Here is an 18272-nt window from a genome sequence, read left to right as displayed (position 1 = left end):
GTCCCAGCTCCTCGTCCCCTCAGACTGGCACACCTGAGCCCCCTCCAGGCCGGAGGCAGGTTGCTGGGCCGGCCTGGTCCAGCCCCTGCAAACCCCGTCCCACCAGCCAGGTGGCCTCCAGCGCTGCCAATCCCTTTGCCCGGCCCCTCCCCGCCCCTTCCCCCGCCTCTTGCCCAGCCCCCTCCTCCTCAGGTGAGGCAGCCAGGCCTAGCAGGCCCCGCGCCACCCGCCACCGCCGCCGCTGCCTCTGGGGCCGCCGCTGCTGAGGGCCCACCATGCTCCTGCCCAGGCCTGGAGACTGACCCTAAACCGGCACCATCTCTCAGCTCCGCCCCCACCTGCCGGACCCCAGGGTAAGGACCAGGGTCCTCAGTTCCAGTCCCCAGGACGTGGGCCCCCTCACCCACACCCGCCCTAATGCTCCGCTCCCAGTAGAAGGGCTCCCAGGGACCCGGAGAGTGGGCTGTCAGGCTTCTCCCCGAGGACCTCAGAGTTCCAGCCCCCTCTTCTTCAGACTCCAAGATCGGCCCCAGTCTCCTCCTCCCTCAGACCCAGGAGTCCAGGCCCCTGTGCCCCTCCTCCGAAGGAGAGCTGGCCCCCAAACCTCTCTTTCCTCAGGACCCAGGAGTTGAGGCCCCAGCTCTCCTCCCTCAGACCCAGGAGTTCAGACCCCTAGTCTCCTCCTCACCCAGGCCCAGGCATGGGGTCCCCCAGGCCTACAAATCCAGGCATCCCCCTGGCTGCTGGTCACACACTGACCCCATCCTTGAACCCAGCCCAGTCTGTGTCCGTGATCACGGCGTGCTCTGGCCGGGGCCCAGACCCTCAGCCTCCCTGGATGGGCGCCTGGGACTGGGGACACAGGGGCTGGCCTGGGCTCCCCCAGGCCCTGCCTCCCCCCGTTCATCTCCCCACAGGTCCCGCCCCGGCCCAGGAGGTCAGCCGGGGAATCATTAACTAGAGGCCGTGACATGGCGGAGAAGGAGGGTGAGTCCCCCTTTCCCTGAGCCCCAACTTTGGCTCTGCCTGGCGCCCTTCCTTCTGTGCTTTCTTCCCAACCCTCCACCCACTTGGAGCCCCCTCTCTCTGGCACCCCTCCTGGGGCCCATCCCCACCCGCTTCTGAAGCCTCTTCCACCTGATTAACTATTAACCAAATTTTCTGTGGGGCTGTGCCACCACCTGCCTCCCTGCCACCCCATATGACCTTCCTGGCCCCTTGCCTCAGTTTCCCCTCATCCCCCAGTGGTCTCTCAGCTACCCCTGGACCTGTCCTCTACTTGGGGCCAAGGCGGGGAGACTAGCTATCACAGTTAAGGACACAGACTCTGGAGTCAAATACACAGGCTTGCATTCGAATTGGCTTCTGCCACTTTTTTGCTGTGCCATCTTGTGAAAGTGTCGTCGTTTCTCTGGGCTTCATTTCCCCCCTGGGTCAAGCATGGATTCTAATGCTACCTACCTACCTACCTACCTACCTACGTGAGGTTGTTGGGAGCACGGAACAAACACAAAGCACCAGCATGGGGCTCAGCTTGTAAGACAAATGCGGTGCACCAGAGCTGTCGTGGAAGAGGTCTGCCGACTTGGAGTCCTGGGACCCAAGACCCCCACCGATTCCAGACATTCCTCCCACCTCCTCACACTGTGGGCAAAACAGCAGAGGGAGGACTTTGGACTCGGTCCGGATGGATGGAAAGGGGAGAGACAACAGAGAAAGTGCTCCAGGGATGGTGGGGAGAAACCACATCCTCGGAGTGGCGGGCACTCGAGGGCTCATGGAAGCCCCTGGCAGGGGCTCCAGACACCCTGGCTCCTTCTTACCCTCGTCCACACTCGGGAGCCAGCTGGAAGGGCCCAGTTAGGGGTGGCCTTTCCTTTCCACGTTCCCCAGCTGGGGCTGACTCCCTCTCTTCTTCCTGGAACCAGGCTAGCTGGGTTTGGTCCCAGGCAGTATCACTTTCTAGCTGTGAGGCCCTGGGCAGGCGACTTACCCTCTCTGGGCCTCGTTTCTTCCTCTGTAAAATGGAGACAGTACTAGTGCCCACCTCAGAGGATGGTGTGAGGATTTACATGCCGTGATAGGCAGGAAGCACTGAATGTGTTGGCTGAAATGATGGGTGTAGATCACTGGCCTCTTTGGGTCTCAGCACAGCTAGCAAATCAGAGCCCAAATCATTCAGCTGTGGCCCAGAGTAAATCCAGGCTCCCAGTGGCTCGGGAGAAGGTGCTGTGCCCTTGCTGAGCAGGTGGGCAGCAGAGCCCTGCACCTTTGGAACCATTCCTTCCTGGAGCCCACTGAAGGGATCTCACCAGGCCTGGGGCCTATGGGTGAATGAACCAGGGACGAAAAGCAGGGCATGTGCTGAAGGATGGCCAGAGACTGGCCTGGGGACAGAGAGAACCGTGGCACAGTGGGCTTAAGTGCATCCCCAGGCAGCTCGGGCCTGGCCTTTGAGGGGAGTCCGGCTGTCATTTCAAACCTAGACACGAATGCTGAAAAGTTCTGGTGTTGTGGTTACTTGCTGGGTGACCCCGGGTAGGTGGCTGCACCTCTCTGGGCCTCCTTTCCTCATCTGTAAATTGGGGATGGTGATAATGACACCTTCCTCATTAACAGTTGCAAGGATTTTAGGAAACTGCAGGATGGGGTTAGGACAGGGCTAAGGTCGGTGTAGCTTCTGAGAACCATTGTGGCTGCAGTTGTGCTAATGTTTGTGTTACCATTCTGCTGGGTTTTTAAAAAATAAATAAATCTATCTATCTATTTATTTATTATTTTTGGCTGCGTTGGGTCTTTGTTGCTGTGTGCGAGCTTTCTCTAGTTGCAGCGAGTGGGGGCTACTCTTTGTTGCGGTGCACGGGCTTCTCATTGCAGTGGCTTCTCTTGTTGTGGAGCATGGTCTGTAAGCGTGCGGGCTTCAGTAGTTGTGGCACATGGGCTCAGTAGTTGTGGCTCGCGGGCTCTTGAGCTCAGGCTCAGTAGTTGTGGTGCACGGGCTTAGTTACTCCGCGGCACGTGGGATCTTCCCGGACCAGGGATGGAACCTGTGTCCCCTGCATTGGCAGGCGGATTCTTAACCACTGCACCACCAGGGAAGCCCCATTCTGCTGTTGAAGTGCACCCAAGGCGAGGTTCTCGGTGCTCCCTGGAGACTTAGAATCAGAGGAGGTGATATCTGAGTTGACACTCAGGATGAGGAGGGAGTAGGTAGGTGTGCCAGGCAGAGGGAAAAGCAAGGCTAACAGCTGACAGCTGGGGTGACAATCTGCCGGGTGTGCAGTGGCACGTAGCTAATTTGGTATTTCTGTCGGTAAAGTTGGAAATGGAGCTGGGAGGGTGATTGAGACCCATTAGGACTCTTTTTGGTGAGAAGCTGGCCCATGACTGGGCAGTGCCGGGTCTCTCCACAAGATGGCGCTGGTGGGTATTCTTTGTTTTATAAGTCCTGTCGTTTTGGTTGCTTTTTGGAACCTCTTATCAGTTGTCTGATAAGGACCCATATGGCTGTGTGGGAATTTAGGAAAGCATGTTCAACCCCCAAATCTCTAATAGCCATGCTTACATCCTAGAGGGGCTGGCACCACGGGCTGAGGGCTTTAGACTCTGTCCTGGGGAGCACTGGGGTGTCATGGAGGGTAGGGACAGGTTGGATTTGGTGTTTAGGAAGATCCCCTGGGGTTCCATGTGGAGGCTGGGCCAGAAGGAGAGACTGAGCCCAGGGGTTGGATGGGGTGGGAGCAGGGAAGGAGAGAGTGGGCAGGAGACACTCAGGAGGCCTGTAGCTGTGGTGGGAGGGAGGCGTCCTGCAGATGAGGGACAGTCCTGAGGATGAGGGCCTCTGAGATGGGACCTGGGGATCTGGGGAGACATTGAGGCCAGTATGGGACCTGGGAGGTGTGAAGGACCTTGGGGATTCAAGTGGGAGGCATCTAAGAGACTGCAGGACCCCCGATCTAGGACAAAGGAGAGTCCAGGGCTGGGGACAGAAAAGGGACACAGGCTGTGGAGGTGGGTAAGACAGATGGGAGTGGGGAGGCATGAGGGGGAGGAGGCCATGGCCGCCCTGGGGACCCCAGATTTCAGGGAGTGTGTGGAGGAGATGGAGAAGTAGGGAGAGAATCAGAATCAGGCACGGGCGGTGTCCCAGAAATGAGACGGAGGGAGACTTCCATTCAGGAAGTTGGAGTTGTGTACAATGAAAACAGATACGGAGCTGTAGATTGAACGGAGTTTTAGAGACAAGGAGCCAAAGATGTCACTTGGGAGGGTTTTGCAGCCAAATGGTGGGGACAGAAGAACTGTCCTGTGAGAAGACAAGGGCAGCCTAGCGCCCTTGGAGGAACAGAGAGCAGAGCCTCAGGGGGAAGCTCGGGGGTCCTGGCTTACCCAGCCCTTTCGCCCCTGAGGGATCACGCAAGGCTGCTGCGGCCTCTCACACAGTGAGGACGCTTTCCTGCCTCAGCAAAGATTCGCAGTGAGAATGCCTCTCACGCCAGGGACCCAGAGTGAGGATGCTTCCTGTCCCACCAGAGGCACCTGTTTGGGGGTTGCCCGAAGTCCCCTGAACCAGAAGGCATGAAAGCAGGTTTTGCCTCTCACCTTAAGAGACACAGGGTGGCAATGCTTCCTGCCCCAGCAGACGTGCCAAAACCTCTGGGCTGGGCTCTGAGTGGCCCGAAGCTCTGCAGGCACATCTGAACACAAAGGAACCAGGACGAGCCTGACGGCTAGGGGAGCCAAGACCTCCCACTGGAACCAGGAAGATGGTTGGGGGTCGAGGTGGGGACCTCTCTCCTCAGGGAGACAGGAAGGGGTCAGCCAGCCGGGGCTGGGCTGGCCTGGTCCACTGGGGCCTCTTTGGAGGGAGGAGCACCTTGACGGGAATGGCTGGGCTCTCAAATTCTTAAGACACTCAGACAATAGCCATCCCAGGAAGGTGCTGGATCGCTCCCTGCTCCATTCCGGGTGCTGGCCTGGCCCTGTGCCCATCAGCTGTACTGCCACGACACAGATGGCAAAGCTGGGAGGTCCTGCAGCCCTGGGAAGGCCTTGCAGATGCCAAGGGCAGTCGGGTGCATGCCAGGCCCAGCAAAAGCTTTCAGCGGCCTTTTCCCTTTGGTCCTCCCGATCCCTAGCAAAAGGGTTGGCTTTTCAGCCCCAGGGCCCCTGTTGCACAGGGAATAAAAACCCTCTTCTCCGGGGGCTGCCAGCCCCCCCCAGCTGGCCCAAGCCTTGGCCCTACTGCCTTCCCGAAGCTCATGCCATTCTGGCCACATCAGTGGCCTCTCTTGCCCTCTAACCCACCGTGCTTATTCTTGCCTCAAGGACTTTGCCTGTGCTGTGCCCTCTGCCCACTGTGCCCTTCCATGAGAGGTCTTTGCTTGGCTGGTCTCACCCCTCAGGTCTCCACTCAAAAGTCACTTCTTGGGGAGGCCCTTCCTGGACACCCCACGGAACACTGCCACCCCCAACCCACATCATTTTCTTCATAGACTTTGCCACGATCTGGAAATTATCAAGTTCATTTACTTGTTTACTTGTTTTGGTTTTCCCCTCACTTTACACACTCATTGAGAATATGAGCTCCATGAGAACCAGCATCTCATATGTCTTGTTTTGGGATGTGTCTCCAGAGCCTAGAATGGTTCCAGGTACACAGTGGATGCTCAATAGGACAATGAATGAATAAAGTCCCATTTTACTGATGAGAAAACTGAGGCCCAGAGAGGTGAAGGGAGTTGCCCAGGACCACACAGCTCTAATGATTTAAAGGCATTTATTGAACAATAAAAAACGAAAAATAAATAAATAAATAAAAGCATTTATTGAGAACTTGCTATATGCCAGCCACTATAGCACAGGGAGGGGTGGCATGGCTTAGTGGTTATACGCTTGGACCCCAGTGCCAAATCTGCCCAGGGTTCAGGACTCGGCACTGCCTCTTCCTGGCTGAGTCACCTTGGGCAGGTGACTCCACTTCTCTGAGCCTCAGTTTTCCCTGTCTGAAAAATTGGAATCATAACTTAGATAAGGACTGAATAAGTTAATGCGTTCAGAGCAGTGTTTGGCACATAAAACATGTGATAAGAGTATGGTTTTTATTATTATATTATTATTATTTAAAAGAACTTTAAAACATTATACTTAGAGGTGTGTGCTAGGTGGATGCCCATTAAATAGATGAGGAAGCTGAGGCTCAAAGAGGTGACACCACCTGCCCAAGGTCCCACATAGGAATGGGTAAGGTCAATATATATATATTTTTTGGCCGCGCCACGCGGCATGCAGGATCTTAGTTCCCAGACCAGGGATCGAACCTGTACCCCCTGCAGTGGAAGTGCGGAGTCTTAACCACTGGACCGCCAGGGAAGTCCAAGGCCAGTATTTTTAAGTGAGGCTGGCAAATTTCCAAATGTAGGTTCTCAACCTCCAGGGGCAAATTTGACCTTGGAGCTGGGTCCTTTGGGAGAGGTCTGGTTTTGGGGGGTTCCCAGGGGTAGAGGTTCTGGTATAGCAGAGAGAAGTGAGGCAGTGAGGAAATGCCAAACAGCAGGGAAGAGAGTTGCCAAGAGGGCAAAGGTCAGGGGTCACAGCCCCCAAGAGGCTCCAAGAACCTCTGGGAAAGTTAGCAGAAGTGAGACGTTCAAGAAAAGATGGCACAACGTGATGAAGGAAATACAGAAGCGCAGCGTCATTGGGCAGGAGAAATCCCTTAAGTGCCAGGAATATAGGCAGGGAGGGTGGCAGCTGTCTCAGCCACGGCTCTTCCCAGCTGGAACCCTTGGGGGGCTGGACACCTGGTTGTCCTCGCTGCAGGGGAGAGACGGCCCTGCCAACTGTTCACCCCAGGAAACTGGGCCCAGGGCAGGGCAGGCTCAGGCGTGCTAAGTTGGCCTGGGGGCAGGGCAGAGCTGGCCCCGTGCTCAGATCCTGCCACCATGAGGGCAGACCTGGCAGTGGCCCCAGCATGGTGTCTATTGCAGGTGGCCGGACTGTGCCATGCTGCTCTGGACCCAAGGTGGCAGCTCTCACTGTGGGGACCGTGCTGCTTCTGACAGGCATCGGGGCAGCGTCCTGGGCCATTGGTGAGAGTGGACGGACCCCTGCGCCTCTACCCTCCCCTGCCCCCTGCAGTTCCCAGCCTACCTGCCCTCACCTCTGCCTTCTCTGCAGTGACCGTTCTACTCAGGAGTGATCAGGAGCCGCTGTATCCAGGTGAGTAGAGCGAGCTGAGACCCTCTGGGGAGCCCTGGAGGAAACCCGTATCTGGTGGGAACTGAATGAAAGCATTTTTTTGAATGAATGCGTGAATGCCTGCAGGAATGCTGGTAGTGCTCATGCACTCGTATTGTTGCTCTAAACACTGACCTTGTCTAACCCAGTGTTTTTCAGACTCTATATGTGTTATCCGTTAGTGCATCATGAAATTAGTGAGCTGAAAACCACACTTTAAAAAGTATGAAATAGATTTAAAAAATCAGAGTGCATCTCTCTCAGTAAGAAGAAGTTCTGTTAATGTTTTCTTTTGGTTTTATGAGGGTGGGACCGTTATTCTCTCCATATTACAGGTGGGGAAACTGAGGCTTAGAGCAATGCCATAGTTCACCCCAGAAAACAGACGTTCAAGGCTACATCATAATGTAAAAATGTGTTTCTTATTGCGGAACGTGGTCAAAACATGTTTGAGAGGTACTGTATGAATTCAGCCAACCTTTTTCTAGCTCTCCTTGGAGGTAGCTGCTGTTATTATCCCCATTTACAGATGTGCAAAGTGAGGACCAGAGAGGACATGCAGCTGGTAAATGATGGGGCCACGAATAGCTCTTTGACTTGACTGGTAGAGATGTATCTGCATGCAGGTGGGAAGGAGTGGCCACACAAATAGATGCAGAAACTCACTGTGGAATGAATGAATCTTCCCAAATGCCAACTCCAAGCTGCCGTTCTGTGGCTCAGGGCAGCAGGAAGAATGGGGAAGTTGGGTGATGGGATGCATTTTTCACTCCCACAAGCCTCATCTAGTTCCATAAAGGACTCAGCTCACATTAAGAGCAGAAATGAACATCTAGACAAGGAAAGCCACCATCAAGGTCAACCACCACAGTTGCCGCTTAGAGAGCATTTACATGTGTCAGGCACAGGCCTCAGGGCTTTGCAGGTATTGACTCATTAAATCCTCCCCACAGCCCATTTTAATATGGGGAAATGAGGCTTGGAAAGGCCAAGTGACTTGCCTCAGGTCACTGGGATCGGAACCAGGCAGCCTGGATCCAGCTCTTGTGTAGAACTACTGTACTCTATTGTTTCTCAAGAAACAGCCAAGTGGGTTGCCATAGTGACGGCTAACACATGCCAGGCCCTGGCTGCAGCCTTTGCACAAGAGCCCTGTGAAGTCGGGGCCATTATCATCATCCCCATTTTGCAGATGGGGAAACTGAGGCCCAGTGACGTGAACTGACTTGTCCAAGTCCGCACATTGAATAAATGGCAGGGCAGAGGGGTCATGTGCTTGCTGGAAGTTCACTACTGCCGCTGGGCTGGAAGGAGCCAGGCTCTGAGCCTCCTAGGGTGTGGGCCCCTCTCCATCCGCACCTCATGCTTGCTTCCGGTGCCCTTCAGGCTCCAGCGCATGGGCAGCTCTCACGCCCTTGAAGGACCCTCCCTGCACCACCTTCTTTCCCGCTCACACCCCGAGGCAGGTTTCAGGGTCCTGCACCATCACTGCTGAGCTGAGGCTCACACCTGTCCTGCCCTCTCTGGTTCTCAGAGTCCTCATCTGGAAACTGGGAGTGAGAATTAGAGGAGGTAATGATCCGTGCAACACTTGACTCTCAGCCAACTTGGTTAACATGGGCTTTTATGTCTCGTGCTTCAGGCTGTAACTTTCCTGAGCAGGGCCTTTCTGTCCCCAGGCTCCACACCGCCTCCCCCCACCACCACCCCCGCCCCCCGCCGCTCCCCACAGCCATCCTGCTGCCCCTGGTAAAACCCTCCTCACACTCGCGGTTCATGATTTACTCCTGGTGAATTTCAGGAGGGCAGGGGCATTTTGTTTACTGCCCCAGACAGTGTCTGGCACATAGTAGGTGCTCAGGAAACCTTTGCTTAATGAATAAGCATGAGGACAGATCGCCTACATGAACCAAGTTGTCCTGGGCCTCCAGCTGGAAAGTAATTAGGCCACGATTCAGACCTGGCTCTGGCCAACACCAGCACCGTGCCCTTCCATTATACTCGAGTTTTCCAGAAACGTTGGGAAATTACAAAATGAACAAACAAAAACAACCCGGAAATGATATCCCCACCTCACTTTTCTGGGATTTTCACACCTGTAAATATATCAGACAATTTGGGGAGCAAACCAGGTGACCTAGAACATACTTTTTGCATTGCTTAAAATAATACAAATAAGAATAAAGAGTTTAAAAGTGAGAAACAGTGGCACAGAATATAGTTTTAAAAATACTTGGAGGGGGCATTTGATATTCCCTCCTCCCTCCCTCCCCCCTCCCTCCAAATCCATCCATAAAGTGATAATTTTTTCCTAAAACCTCACACTTTCTGGAAATCACATTCCTGGAGCACTGAGAAGTCATTTAAAAATAAGAATTCACTGCCACCCGCAGTTGGTGTTTCAGACCCCAAGTGTTGGTCTGGGAACTCAGCGGGTGGCGGGCACCACCAAGCAGAGGTACCAGGCATCCCTGGGCCCCCACCTGGAGGCCATGACTAAGGCAAGCCAGCCAGGAAGCTCTTAGGCCAGGCTGTGGGTGAGTATATTTAGGGTGGGGTCAGGTAAGGGTCCATGTGAGAGCCACAGAAGGAGCAGGGAGTATGCAGGTAGGCAGGCCTGGGTTCAAATCCTGGCTTTGCAGGTTCTTAGCTATATTCCCCCGGGCAAGTATAGCCTCTCCAAGGTTCAGTTTCCCCATCTGCAAGATGGGCATAGAAATGGTCTCTACCTTCCGAGATGGTGGTGGGATTCAAAGAACCCCCCAGATATGACACATAGCATGGGGTCAGCCACTGACAGCCCCAGGAAACATAGCCAGTGTTACTATTACTGTGCCGTTATTGTTTAACCCTCAGGAGGGAAGTCACTTGAGAGGCTGTCTAGGGCAACGTTAAAAGCTTGGGGTTTGGAGTCACTCAGGCCTGAGTGCACATCCTCTGTCTGCCTTTCTCTGTCCTCAGCAGGACAGGGTTCTCCCTGGAAGTCCTGCCTCCCCTCATCCAGATGTGTGGGGCTGTGGGAAAACTGCTCAGCTTGGGTGTGGCCTCACCAAGTTCTTCCTACGAGGATGCAAAATTGAGTTTGCACCAGATTCACGTTCCCAGAATGTGCTCTCAGAACACCAGCCACGCAGGAGGCTCAGGAGAAAAGGGGTTCACAGCCGATCTTTCCCCAAGCTTACTCCTCCCCACCTTCCCCATCTCAGTCAGTGGCAGCTCCATCCTTCTGGCAGCTCAGGCCAAACACCCTGGAATTGCCATCAGACCCTCTTTTCCTCACGCCCACATCCAATCTCAGCAGACCCTGTGGGCTCCACCCACAGAATCAATCCTAAATCTAAACTCTGTTCCCCCACCGCCCCGCTGCCCTGACCCTGGCCCAGCCTCCATCCTCTCCCTCCTGGACCATCACACAGCCTCCTCCCTGGTCTCCCTGCTCCCATCCTGCCCCCTACAGTCTGCTCCCCACACACAGCCAGAGGGAGCCTGTGAACCCCTGAGTCAGATCAGGGCCCTCCTGGCTCAGAGCCCTCCTCCGGCTGCATCTCACTCCTGGTAAAAGCCAAAGCCCTAGTGTCAATCTAGTCTTGTCTCCCATCTCCCCTCCCCTAGCTCACTCTGCTCCAGCCTCCTTGCTGTTCCTTAAACATCCCCCGTGTCTCCCACCCACCTGCCACCACCTTGGGATCTTTGCACTTGGCAGTTCCTTTGGCCTGGTTCTCTGTTCCCTCACCTGTCTTCTTACCTCCTTCAGATCTTTGTTTGCATACCACCTTCTCAGTGCAGCTTTCCCTGCCCACCTGTTGGAAAGTGCAACCTCCCCTCCCCCCAATGCCAGCACTCCCCTGCCTCTGTCAAGCTTGATTTATCTCCCTGGCGCCTTCTTTTGTGACACACCATCTATTTGACCTCTCTGTCCTGTTTGTTATGCATCTCACCTATTGGCCTTTGAGCTCCTCAGAGCTGGGGGTTTTGTCTGATTTGTTCATTGCCCAAAATAGAGCCTGGCACATACTGAGTGTTTGCTAAATGTAAATAAATACGGCTAAGGGCTGTGACCTGGCTTAGGTGTGGACAAGGGTCCTCTGACCATGTGAGGAGCGCCTGTGAGGGGCTGAGGGGACACAGTAAGCCCCAGGCAGGGGGAATCCCCCGTAAGCTCTCTCCAGCCTTTCTGTGTATCTCCGCCCTACCTCTTCTCAAAGTTTGTGATGCTGTGTTTGGTTGGGTGATTTTTTTACTGCTGTCTGTCTCCCCCATTGGTGGACTTTGGTTGGTGAGGTCACAACCCAGGGCTGTCTTGGTCATTTTTACGTCCCCCGGCATCACCCCACACAGGACTGGGCATGGAGTATGTGTCTAGTTAACACTTGTTGAATGAATGAATGAATACTGCATCCTCTGCTTGGAGAATTATCATGCAATTTAGTGTGTATTCAATGCTCCGACAAGTCCTGCAGAAAAAGATAGCTATTCTCTCTTTTTTTTTTTTAAGATTATAGGAAATCTATTTAAATATTTTGACACTGTGATGTATTAGTCAAGGGTCTTCAGGCTGCAAAAGACAAAAGGAAAATCTCAGAAACTGGCTAAACAAAAAGGGAAATTATTGACTCACTTAAGCAACAGTTCTGGGGGTTCTTCAAGCCTGACTCCATCAAGGGGCTTTAAAAATGTTATCAGAAATCTGTTGACTTTCCTCCGCATTGGCTCATTTTTCCCCTTCTGGGGACAAAGATGGGCCCAAGCAGACCCAGCCTCACATGCCATTCTCCTGGGAGCTTGGTTAAAACAGTTTCCCTCTTCCCAAATCTCCTGGCAGAGTTCCAGATTTCCAGCTCATGGGCAACCAGCTTAGGAATCCCAGTGGTAGGAGGAAGCCGCCTGGTTCCCCCTGGCGGGGCAGCCAGAGTCCCAGAGACCCCGATCTTTGGTTCAGCTTGAGTCATGGGCCCTTCCAGACGCAGTCACAAATGTGGGGGGCCCGGGGTGCTGCCATCGGGCCCGCCAGGATTCAGGACTAGACCCACGGGGTCGGAGGAGAGGCCGGGAGGGCTCGGGCAGGAAGGCGACCCAGGCGGCGGTCCTGTCGCCCTGCAGTGCAGGTCGGCCCGGCCGACGCTCGGCTCACGGTGTTTGACCAGACGGAGGGCACGTGGCGCCTGCTGTGCTCCTCGCGCTCCAACGCCAGGGTGGCGGGGCTCAGCTGCGAGGAGATGGGCTTCCTCAGGTACCGGGGTGCCCCTGGGGGTGGGGGGCTGGGGGGCGGGGCCGCAGGCCTGACCCCTGCCCCGCCCAGGGCGCTGGCCCACTCGGAGCTGGATGTGCGGACGGCGGGCGCCAACGGCACGTCGGGCTTCTTCTGCGTGGACGAGGGGAGGCTGCCGCACGCCCGGAGGCTGCTCGAGGTCCTCTCCGTGTGGTGAGTAGGGCGGCGGGCAGGCAGGGCGCACCCCGCCCCCGGGCACGCACACCCGTGCTCCCCGCTGTGCCTTTCTTGCGTCTTAATTGGCCTCTCTTTTTGTCTCCCTCTGTGTCCCCATCCCTGTCTCTCCCACAGCGACTGTCCCAGGGGTCGTTTCCTGGCTACCATCTGCCAAGGTGAGACCCTGAAACTCAGAGTCCTCTTCTGAGACCCCCCCCCCCGAGGGCAGGGCCACGTCCCGTCAGATACCCCCAGGCAGGCCTTATCCTCTTAGATCCCGCAAGGATGGGGCTGTGTCTTCTCAGATCTCCCTCCCTTCCTGGTGGAGCCATGTCCCTCTAGGTCCCCAAGGACGGGTCTGTGTCTCCTCATATCTCCCTCCCCGCCGGGTGGAGCCATGTCCCCCTGGGTCCCCAAGGATGGGGCTGTGTCTCCTCAGAATGCACCCCCCGCCCAGGGCGGAGCCATGTCCTTCAGACCCCTCAGGTTAGGATCGTGTCCACTCACTCTTCCCAGAGTGGGGCATGACCTCTCAGACCCCCTAAGGCAGGGGGTCCAGGCCTCCCACTGCCCCTGACTGCCTCCTCTCCCACAGACTGTGGCCATAGGAAGCTGCCCGTCGATCGCATCGTGGGCGGCCAGGACACCAGCTTGGGCAGGTGGCCATGGCAAGTCAGTCTTCGCTACGATGGAGCACACCTCTGTGGGGGGTCCCTGCTCTCCAGAGACTGGGTGCTGACAGCCGCCCACTGCTTCCCTGAGTGAGTGTCTCCCACGGTGCTGAGGGGGGCAGCTGGGGGGGGCAGCTGGGGAGCGGCAGGGTCGGGGAGGCTGTGCCCAAGCAGGCTGCCACCCTCCCCTCCTATCCCTGGTAGGCGGAACCGGGTCCTGTCCCGATGGCGAGTGTTTGCCGGTGCCGTGGCCCAGACCTCACCCCATGGCGTGCAGCTGGGGGTGCAGGCAGTAATCTACCACGGGGGCTATCTCCCCTTTCGAGACCCCAACAGCGAGGAGAACAGTAATGACATTGCCCTGGTCCACCTCTCCAGCTCCCTGCCCCTCACAGGTAAGTCTGGGGCTGCTCCTTGGCCTGGGAATGCCAGGGGCCAGGAGGACAGAGGAGGGGGCTGGGGCATAGGAATCCATGGTGATGAGGGAGATGATCTTGAGGGGCACACACTGGGCATTCATTAGACGGGGACAATTGGTACAGCCACTTTGGAAAACCATGTGGCGATTCCTCAGGCAGTTCAACACCATTTGGCCCAGCAATTCCACTCTTAGGTACGTACCCAAAAGAAATGAAAACACATAGCTACACCGAAACTGGTGCACGAGTGTTCAGACCAGCATTATTCCAAAAGATGGAAACAACCCAGACGTCTACCATCTGACACATGGATAAACCAAACGCGCTAGATCCACACAATGGAATGATACTAGGCCATAAAAAGGAATAAAGTCCTGATTCATGGTACACAATGGATGACCCTGGACAACATTGTGCTAAGAAAGAAGTCAGGCCTAAAGAGCCACATACTGTATGATCCCATTCATATGAAATATCCAGAACAGGCAAACCTGTAGAGATAGAAAGTAGATTAGTGGTTCCCAAGGGGCGGGTGGGGGCATGGGGATGTCGGGCGGTCATAGGTAAAAGGGGTGATGAAAATGTCCTAAAATCAACTGTGATGGTGGTTGCACCTTCCTATTGCCAGGAAGGCTAGTACCTATATCTAAAACCTCTCTAAAAAACATTGACTTGTGCACTTTAAGTGGGTGAATTGTGTGGTATGTGAATTATATCTCAGAAAAGCCGTTACTCTCCACCCCCAAAAAAAATGAAATGAAAAAATTTTAAGTATATGAATAAATCAGAAAGTCAGGCGTTATCCGTGTTATAGTTCTCTGGAGCATTGCCTTGCTCTCAATGAGAAAGATTCACTTGGGTGCCAATGTGTCTTTAATGCCTCATCTACACCCGCCTTTTGGATTAAGAGCAGGCCGTGGGCTTACAGCTTTCAGAAGGCCACTCTGTAGTAGGAATAGTAATAATAGTATATAATAGTAATAATAGTAATAATAATGATAAAAATAAAAAAAATCGTAATGGTGATGATAACGAAGTGAAAATAGCGATGATGATGAGCCTTCAGCAGGCAGCAGTATGATGATAATAATAATAACGAAAGAATACAACAATAATGATGATAGGATGAACTTCCACACCTGCACGCTCCTCCTGTGTGCAGCCGCTGCTCTCAGCATGTCCCAAGCATGCGCTCATTTCATTGTCCCAACAGCCCGGGGAGAGTGGGTTCTCTTATGATCCTGTTTTTTTACAAGGGGAAAGGTCCCAACACAGAGAAGGTACATAATGCCCCCCAATTCCCACAACTGGCAAATGGCAAAGGTTTGAGCCCAGGCTGCCTGGCGCTGGAATCAGTGCCTGTAAGCCCCTGGCTGTGCTGCCAGGGAAGTCAGTACTATTTGGTTTGCATTTTTCTTATTTTTATGGTTATTTTTCTTTTGAATGATCCATGATGCTGGTTTTCCATTTAAGGGAGCGATACATGTTTTTCTTTTCTTTTTTCTAAATTAATTTTTTTTATTGGAGTATAGTTGCTTTACAATGTCGTGTTAGTTTCTGCTGTACAGCAAAGTGAGTCAGTTATACCCACACATATATCCACTCTTTTTTAGATTCTATTCCCATATAGGTCATTACAGAGTATCGAATGATACATGTTTCTCTTTAAAACAAAATAAACCCTTCTCTTTAGTGAATGGAGTGAGAGGGTTAAAAAGATTGAAGTGGGGAGGTATCCATGGGGCACAGGTGGATGGGGTGGGAGGGGCCTGGGTTTGAGACACATGGCTGAGGGGTAACAGCTTGGGCTTTGGGGTCGGGTACTTGCCAGCTCTGTGATCTTGGGCGCGTGGCTTCACCTCACCATGCCTCAGTTTCCCTCATCTGTTAAATGACTTCCGAGGGCTATTGAAATGATGAAGAGGGTTAATCTGAGTCAAGAGCCTATAGCAATGCCAGCACTCAGTTAATATTAACAATCATTGCTCTTGTCGTTGTTTTTTACTATTACTAGTTACGTGAGCATCTCCTATTAGCCAGGCATGCTATTCCGATTTCTCACTATACACCTCTGGGGGGAAATGATTATTCTTTCCATTTTGCACCTGAGAGCTCTGAGCTCAGGGAGGTGAAGTCACCAGCAGGCAGCAGGTAGGGCTGCCAGGACCACTGGTGTGGGTTGTGCACTGCACAAGGGAGTCACGTGTCCGGGATGCCATTCTTACTGTGGGCAGGGTGGACTGGTGTGTTTATTATGATGATTTTTTTGACAGGTGGAAGTCCAGCATCTCAAGATAGTACCTTGTAAAATTTCTCACAGAGGTACCCTCTAGGCAGGGGCAGCCCCATGGGCCATGGTTAAGAACACAGGCTTGGAAATTGGGCCAAGCTGGGTTCAAATTCTGGCTCTGCCATCGACTCATTGACTCATTCTGAGGCTTTGGACAAATGACATGGCCTTATTTCCCCCTCTTTAAATGGGGTACTAATAGCTCCTACCTCCCTGGGCTGATGGGATATTAAAGGAACTCACCCAGAAAGGTGCCTAGTACATAGTGAGCTCTCAGTAGAAGGCAACTTCTGCTGTTGTTGTTGTAAAAGAACAGAGGGAAGGGTGGGCCGGGGGCACCGGGGGCAGCTGGACTGAGGTCTGTACCAGGCGGGGCAGGCCGGCAGGGGTGGGACCAGCGTGGTCTGTCTCACAGAGTACATCCAGCCCGTGTGCCTCCCGGCTGCTGGGCAGGCCCTAGTGGACGGCAAGATCTGCACCGTGACTGGCTGGGGCAACACACAGTACTACGGTGAGTTCCGTCCTCTGCCTGTGAAGTCACTGTTAAGGGAGACTCTGATCCGGGCTGGGGAGGGGCCGTTGGCCTGCTTGAAGGCCTCACGGCCCAGGGGTGTAGGGACACTAAGGAGCCCGGGTGGGCACCTGGAAGGAAGCGGGGTGTGCACACTCCCCAGCTTCGGCCAGCCTTGCCTGCACACCCCCAGGCCAACAGGCGGGGGTACTCCAGGAGGCCCGAGTCCCCATAATCAGCAGTGATGTCTGCAACGGCCCCGACTTCTACGGGAACCAGATCAAACCCAAGATGTTCTGTGCCGGCTATCCTGAGGGTGGCATTGATGCCTGCCAGGTGAGGGACGATGAGGGGCAGCCCAGGCCCCCGCCTCTCCGGGGGTGGAGACACGTGGCAGTGGGTGGTCAGGCTCGCTACCTCAGGGCCAGAGCGCTCTGTGACCACAGCCCACGATCATCCGAGGAGGGCCCCTCGGCCAGCCATCTTGGCTTCCAGCCAGGCCTTCCGTCCCCTACCAGGGCGACAGCGGTGGCCCCTTCGTGTGTGAGGACAGCATCTCTCGGACGCCACGTTGGCGGCTGTGTGGCATCGTGAGCTGGGGCACCGGCTGCGCCCTGGCCCAGAAGCCAGGCGTCTACACCAAAGTCAGTGACTTCCGGGAGTGGATCTTCCAGGCCATAAAGGTGAAATTTGGGCCCAGATGGGAGCCAGAGGGTGGGAGGGTTTGGGACTCTGAGGGGGAAAGGGAGCCAGGGTTTTCCAGAAACCAACGCTCAGGCTTAGAAGAGGGTGCCCTAGGGAGCGGATAGCTTTCAAAGGCCTCCTGGGGAGGGGAGTTCAGCTGTGGGACTTTGGGGGAAGCCTCTCAGACCTTGGAAGCCCCTAGTTGTCTTTCCCCAGACTCACTCCGAAGCCAGCGGCATGGTGACCCAGCTCTGACCTGTGGCTTCTCGCTGTGCACGCCTGCAGGGCCCAAGCTGATCTAGGTGGCTCCAGCCCCACATGATGGGGTTCACCCTGGGATGGAACATTTTTCTTCTTGGGCCCAGCCCACAGGTCCAAGGATACCCTCCCTCCAAGGTCCTCCACAGTGGCGGGCCCACTCAGCCCTGGGACCACCCGAGCCTCACCCTTCTGACCCCCATGTAAATATTGTTCTGTCGTCTGGGGAGTCCCATCTAGTGCCCCTGATGACAGGATGCTCTTTAAATAATAAAGATGGTTTTGATTAATGTGGTCTCTGAGTTTGCAAATGTAAGCAGCAAATGAGGACATTTTGGGGGGATGGAAGAGAGCAATTGGGCCTGGCAGACATCAGGCAGGGAGTATGATCCTCCAGTTCCCGCTGGCTTAAGAGAAAATATCTTAATTGGTTCACCTAACTGGAAATGCTCTGGAGCGTCTGGCTTCAGGTACTGCTGGATCCAGCTGCTCGAATATTTTTCATCAGGACTGTGCCTCATTTCCTCTCTCACATCTGCTTTTCTGTGTCAGCTTCATTTCCAAGCAGGCTCCCCTACAATCAGAGACAGAGATGTCCCCACAACCCACCAAAACTCTTATATGCCATGGATGACTTAACAGCCACAGTGGAAAAAGAATGCTTCTTTCTCATCAGCTACAGCAAAAAAGTCCCAGGCCTGGCTCTCCCTAGACGGATTTGGATCACATGCTCATCCCTTATCAAATCTGTGCACCTGTGCATGGGGTGGGGAGGAGG

At 54.5% G+C, this 18272-nt stretch overlaps 1 protein-coding gene across 1 annotated transcript; it reads left to right on the top strand.

Annotated features, from left to right (window-relative positions):
• The first annotated feature begins 183 nt into the window (after positions 1-183).
• HPN (hepsin) lies at positions 184-17789 on the top strand. The gene is made up of 13 exons (XM_036832945.1): positions 184-353; positions 918-987; positions 6987-7088; positions 7177-7218; positions 12337-12466; positions 12536-12658; positions 12797-12837; positions 13257-13422; positions 13537-13727; positions 16457-16552; positions 16746-16888; positions 17071-17235; positions 17453-17789. The coding sequence occupies exons 2-13, from the start codon at positions 972-974 to the stop codon at positions 17489-17491; spliced, it is 1254 nt and encodes a 417-aa protein (XP_036688840.1). The 5' UTR covers positions 184-353; positions 918-971; the 3' UTR covers positions 17492-17789.
• The last annotated feature ends 483 nt before the right edge of the window (positions 17790-18272 follow it).

This window comes from Balaenoptera musculus, chromosome 19 (genome assembly GCF_009873245.2).
Source record: "Balaenoptera musculus isolate JJ_BM4_2016_0621 chromosome 19, mBalMus1.pri.v3, whole genome shotgun sequence".
Taxonomy (NCBI): Eukaryota; Metazoa; Chordata; class Mammalia; order Artiodactyla; family Balaenopteridae; genus Balaenoptera; species Balaenoptera musculus.
The sequence above is the reverse complement of the archived record's forward strand: the minus strand, read 5'-3'. Positions and strand labels throughout refer to the sequence as shown.

Bases quoted from the DNA above. Each gene is read 5' to 3' on its own strand.
- HPN (XM_036832945.1), top strand. The intron at 12,467-12,535 runs GTACCGGGGTGC...TGCCCCGCCCAG, and splicing joins GAGGAGATGGGCTTCCTCAG to GGCGCTGGCCCACTCGGAGC. The intron at 17,236-17,452 runs GTGAAATTTGGG...GTCTTTCCCCAG, and splicing joins GGATCTTCCAGGCCATAAAG to ACTCACTCCGAAGCCAGCGG.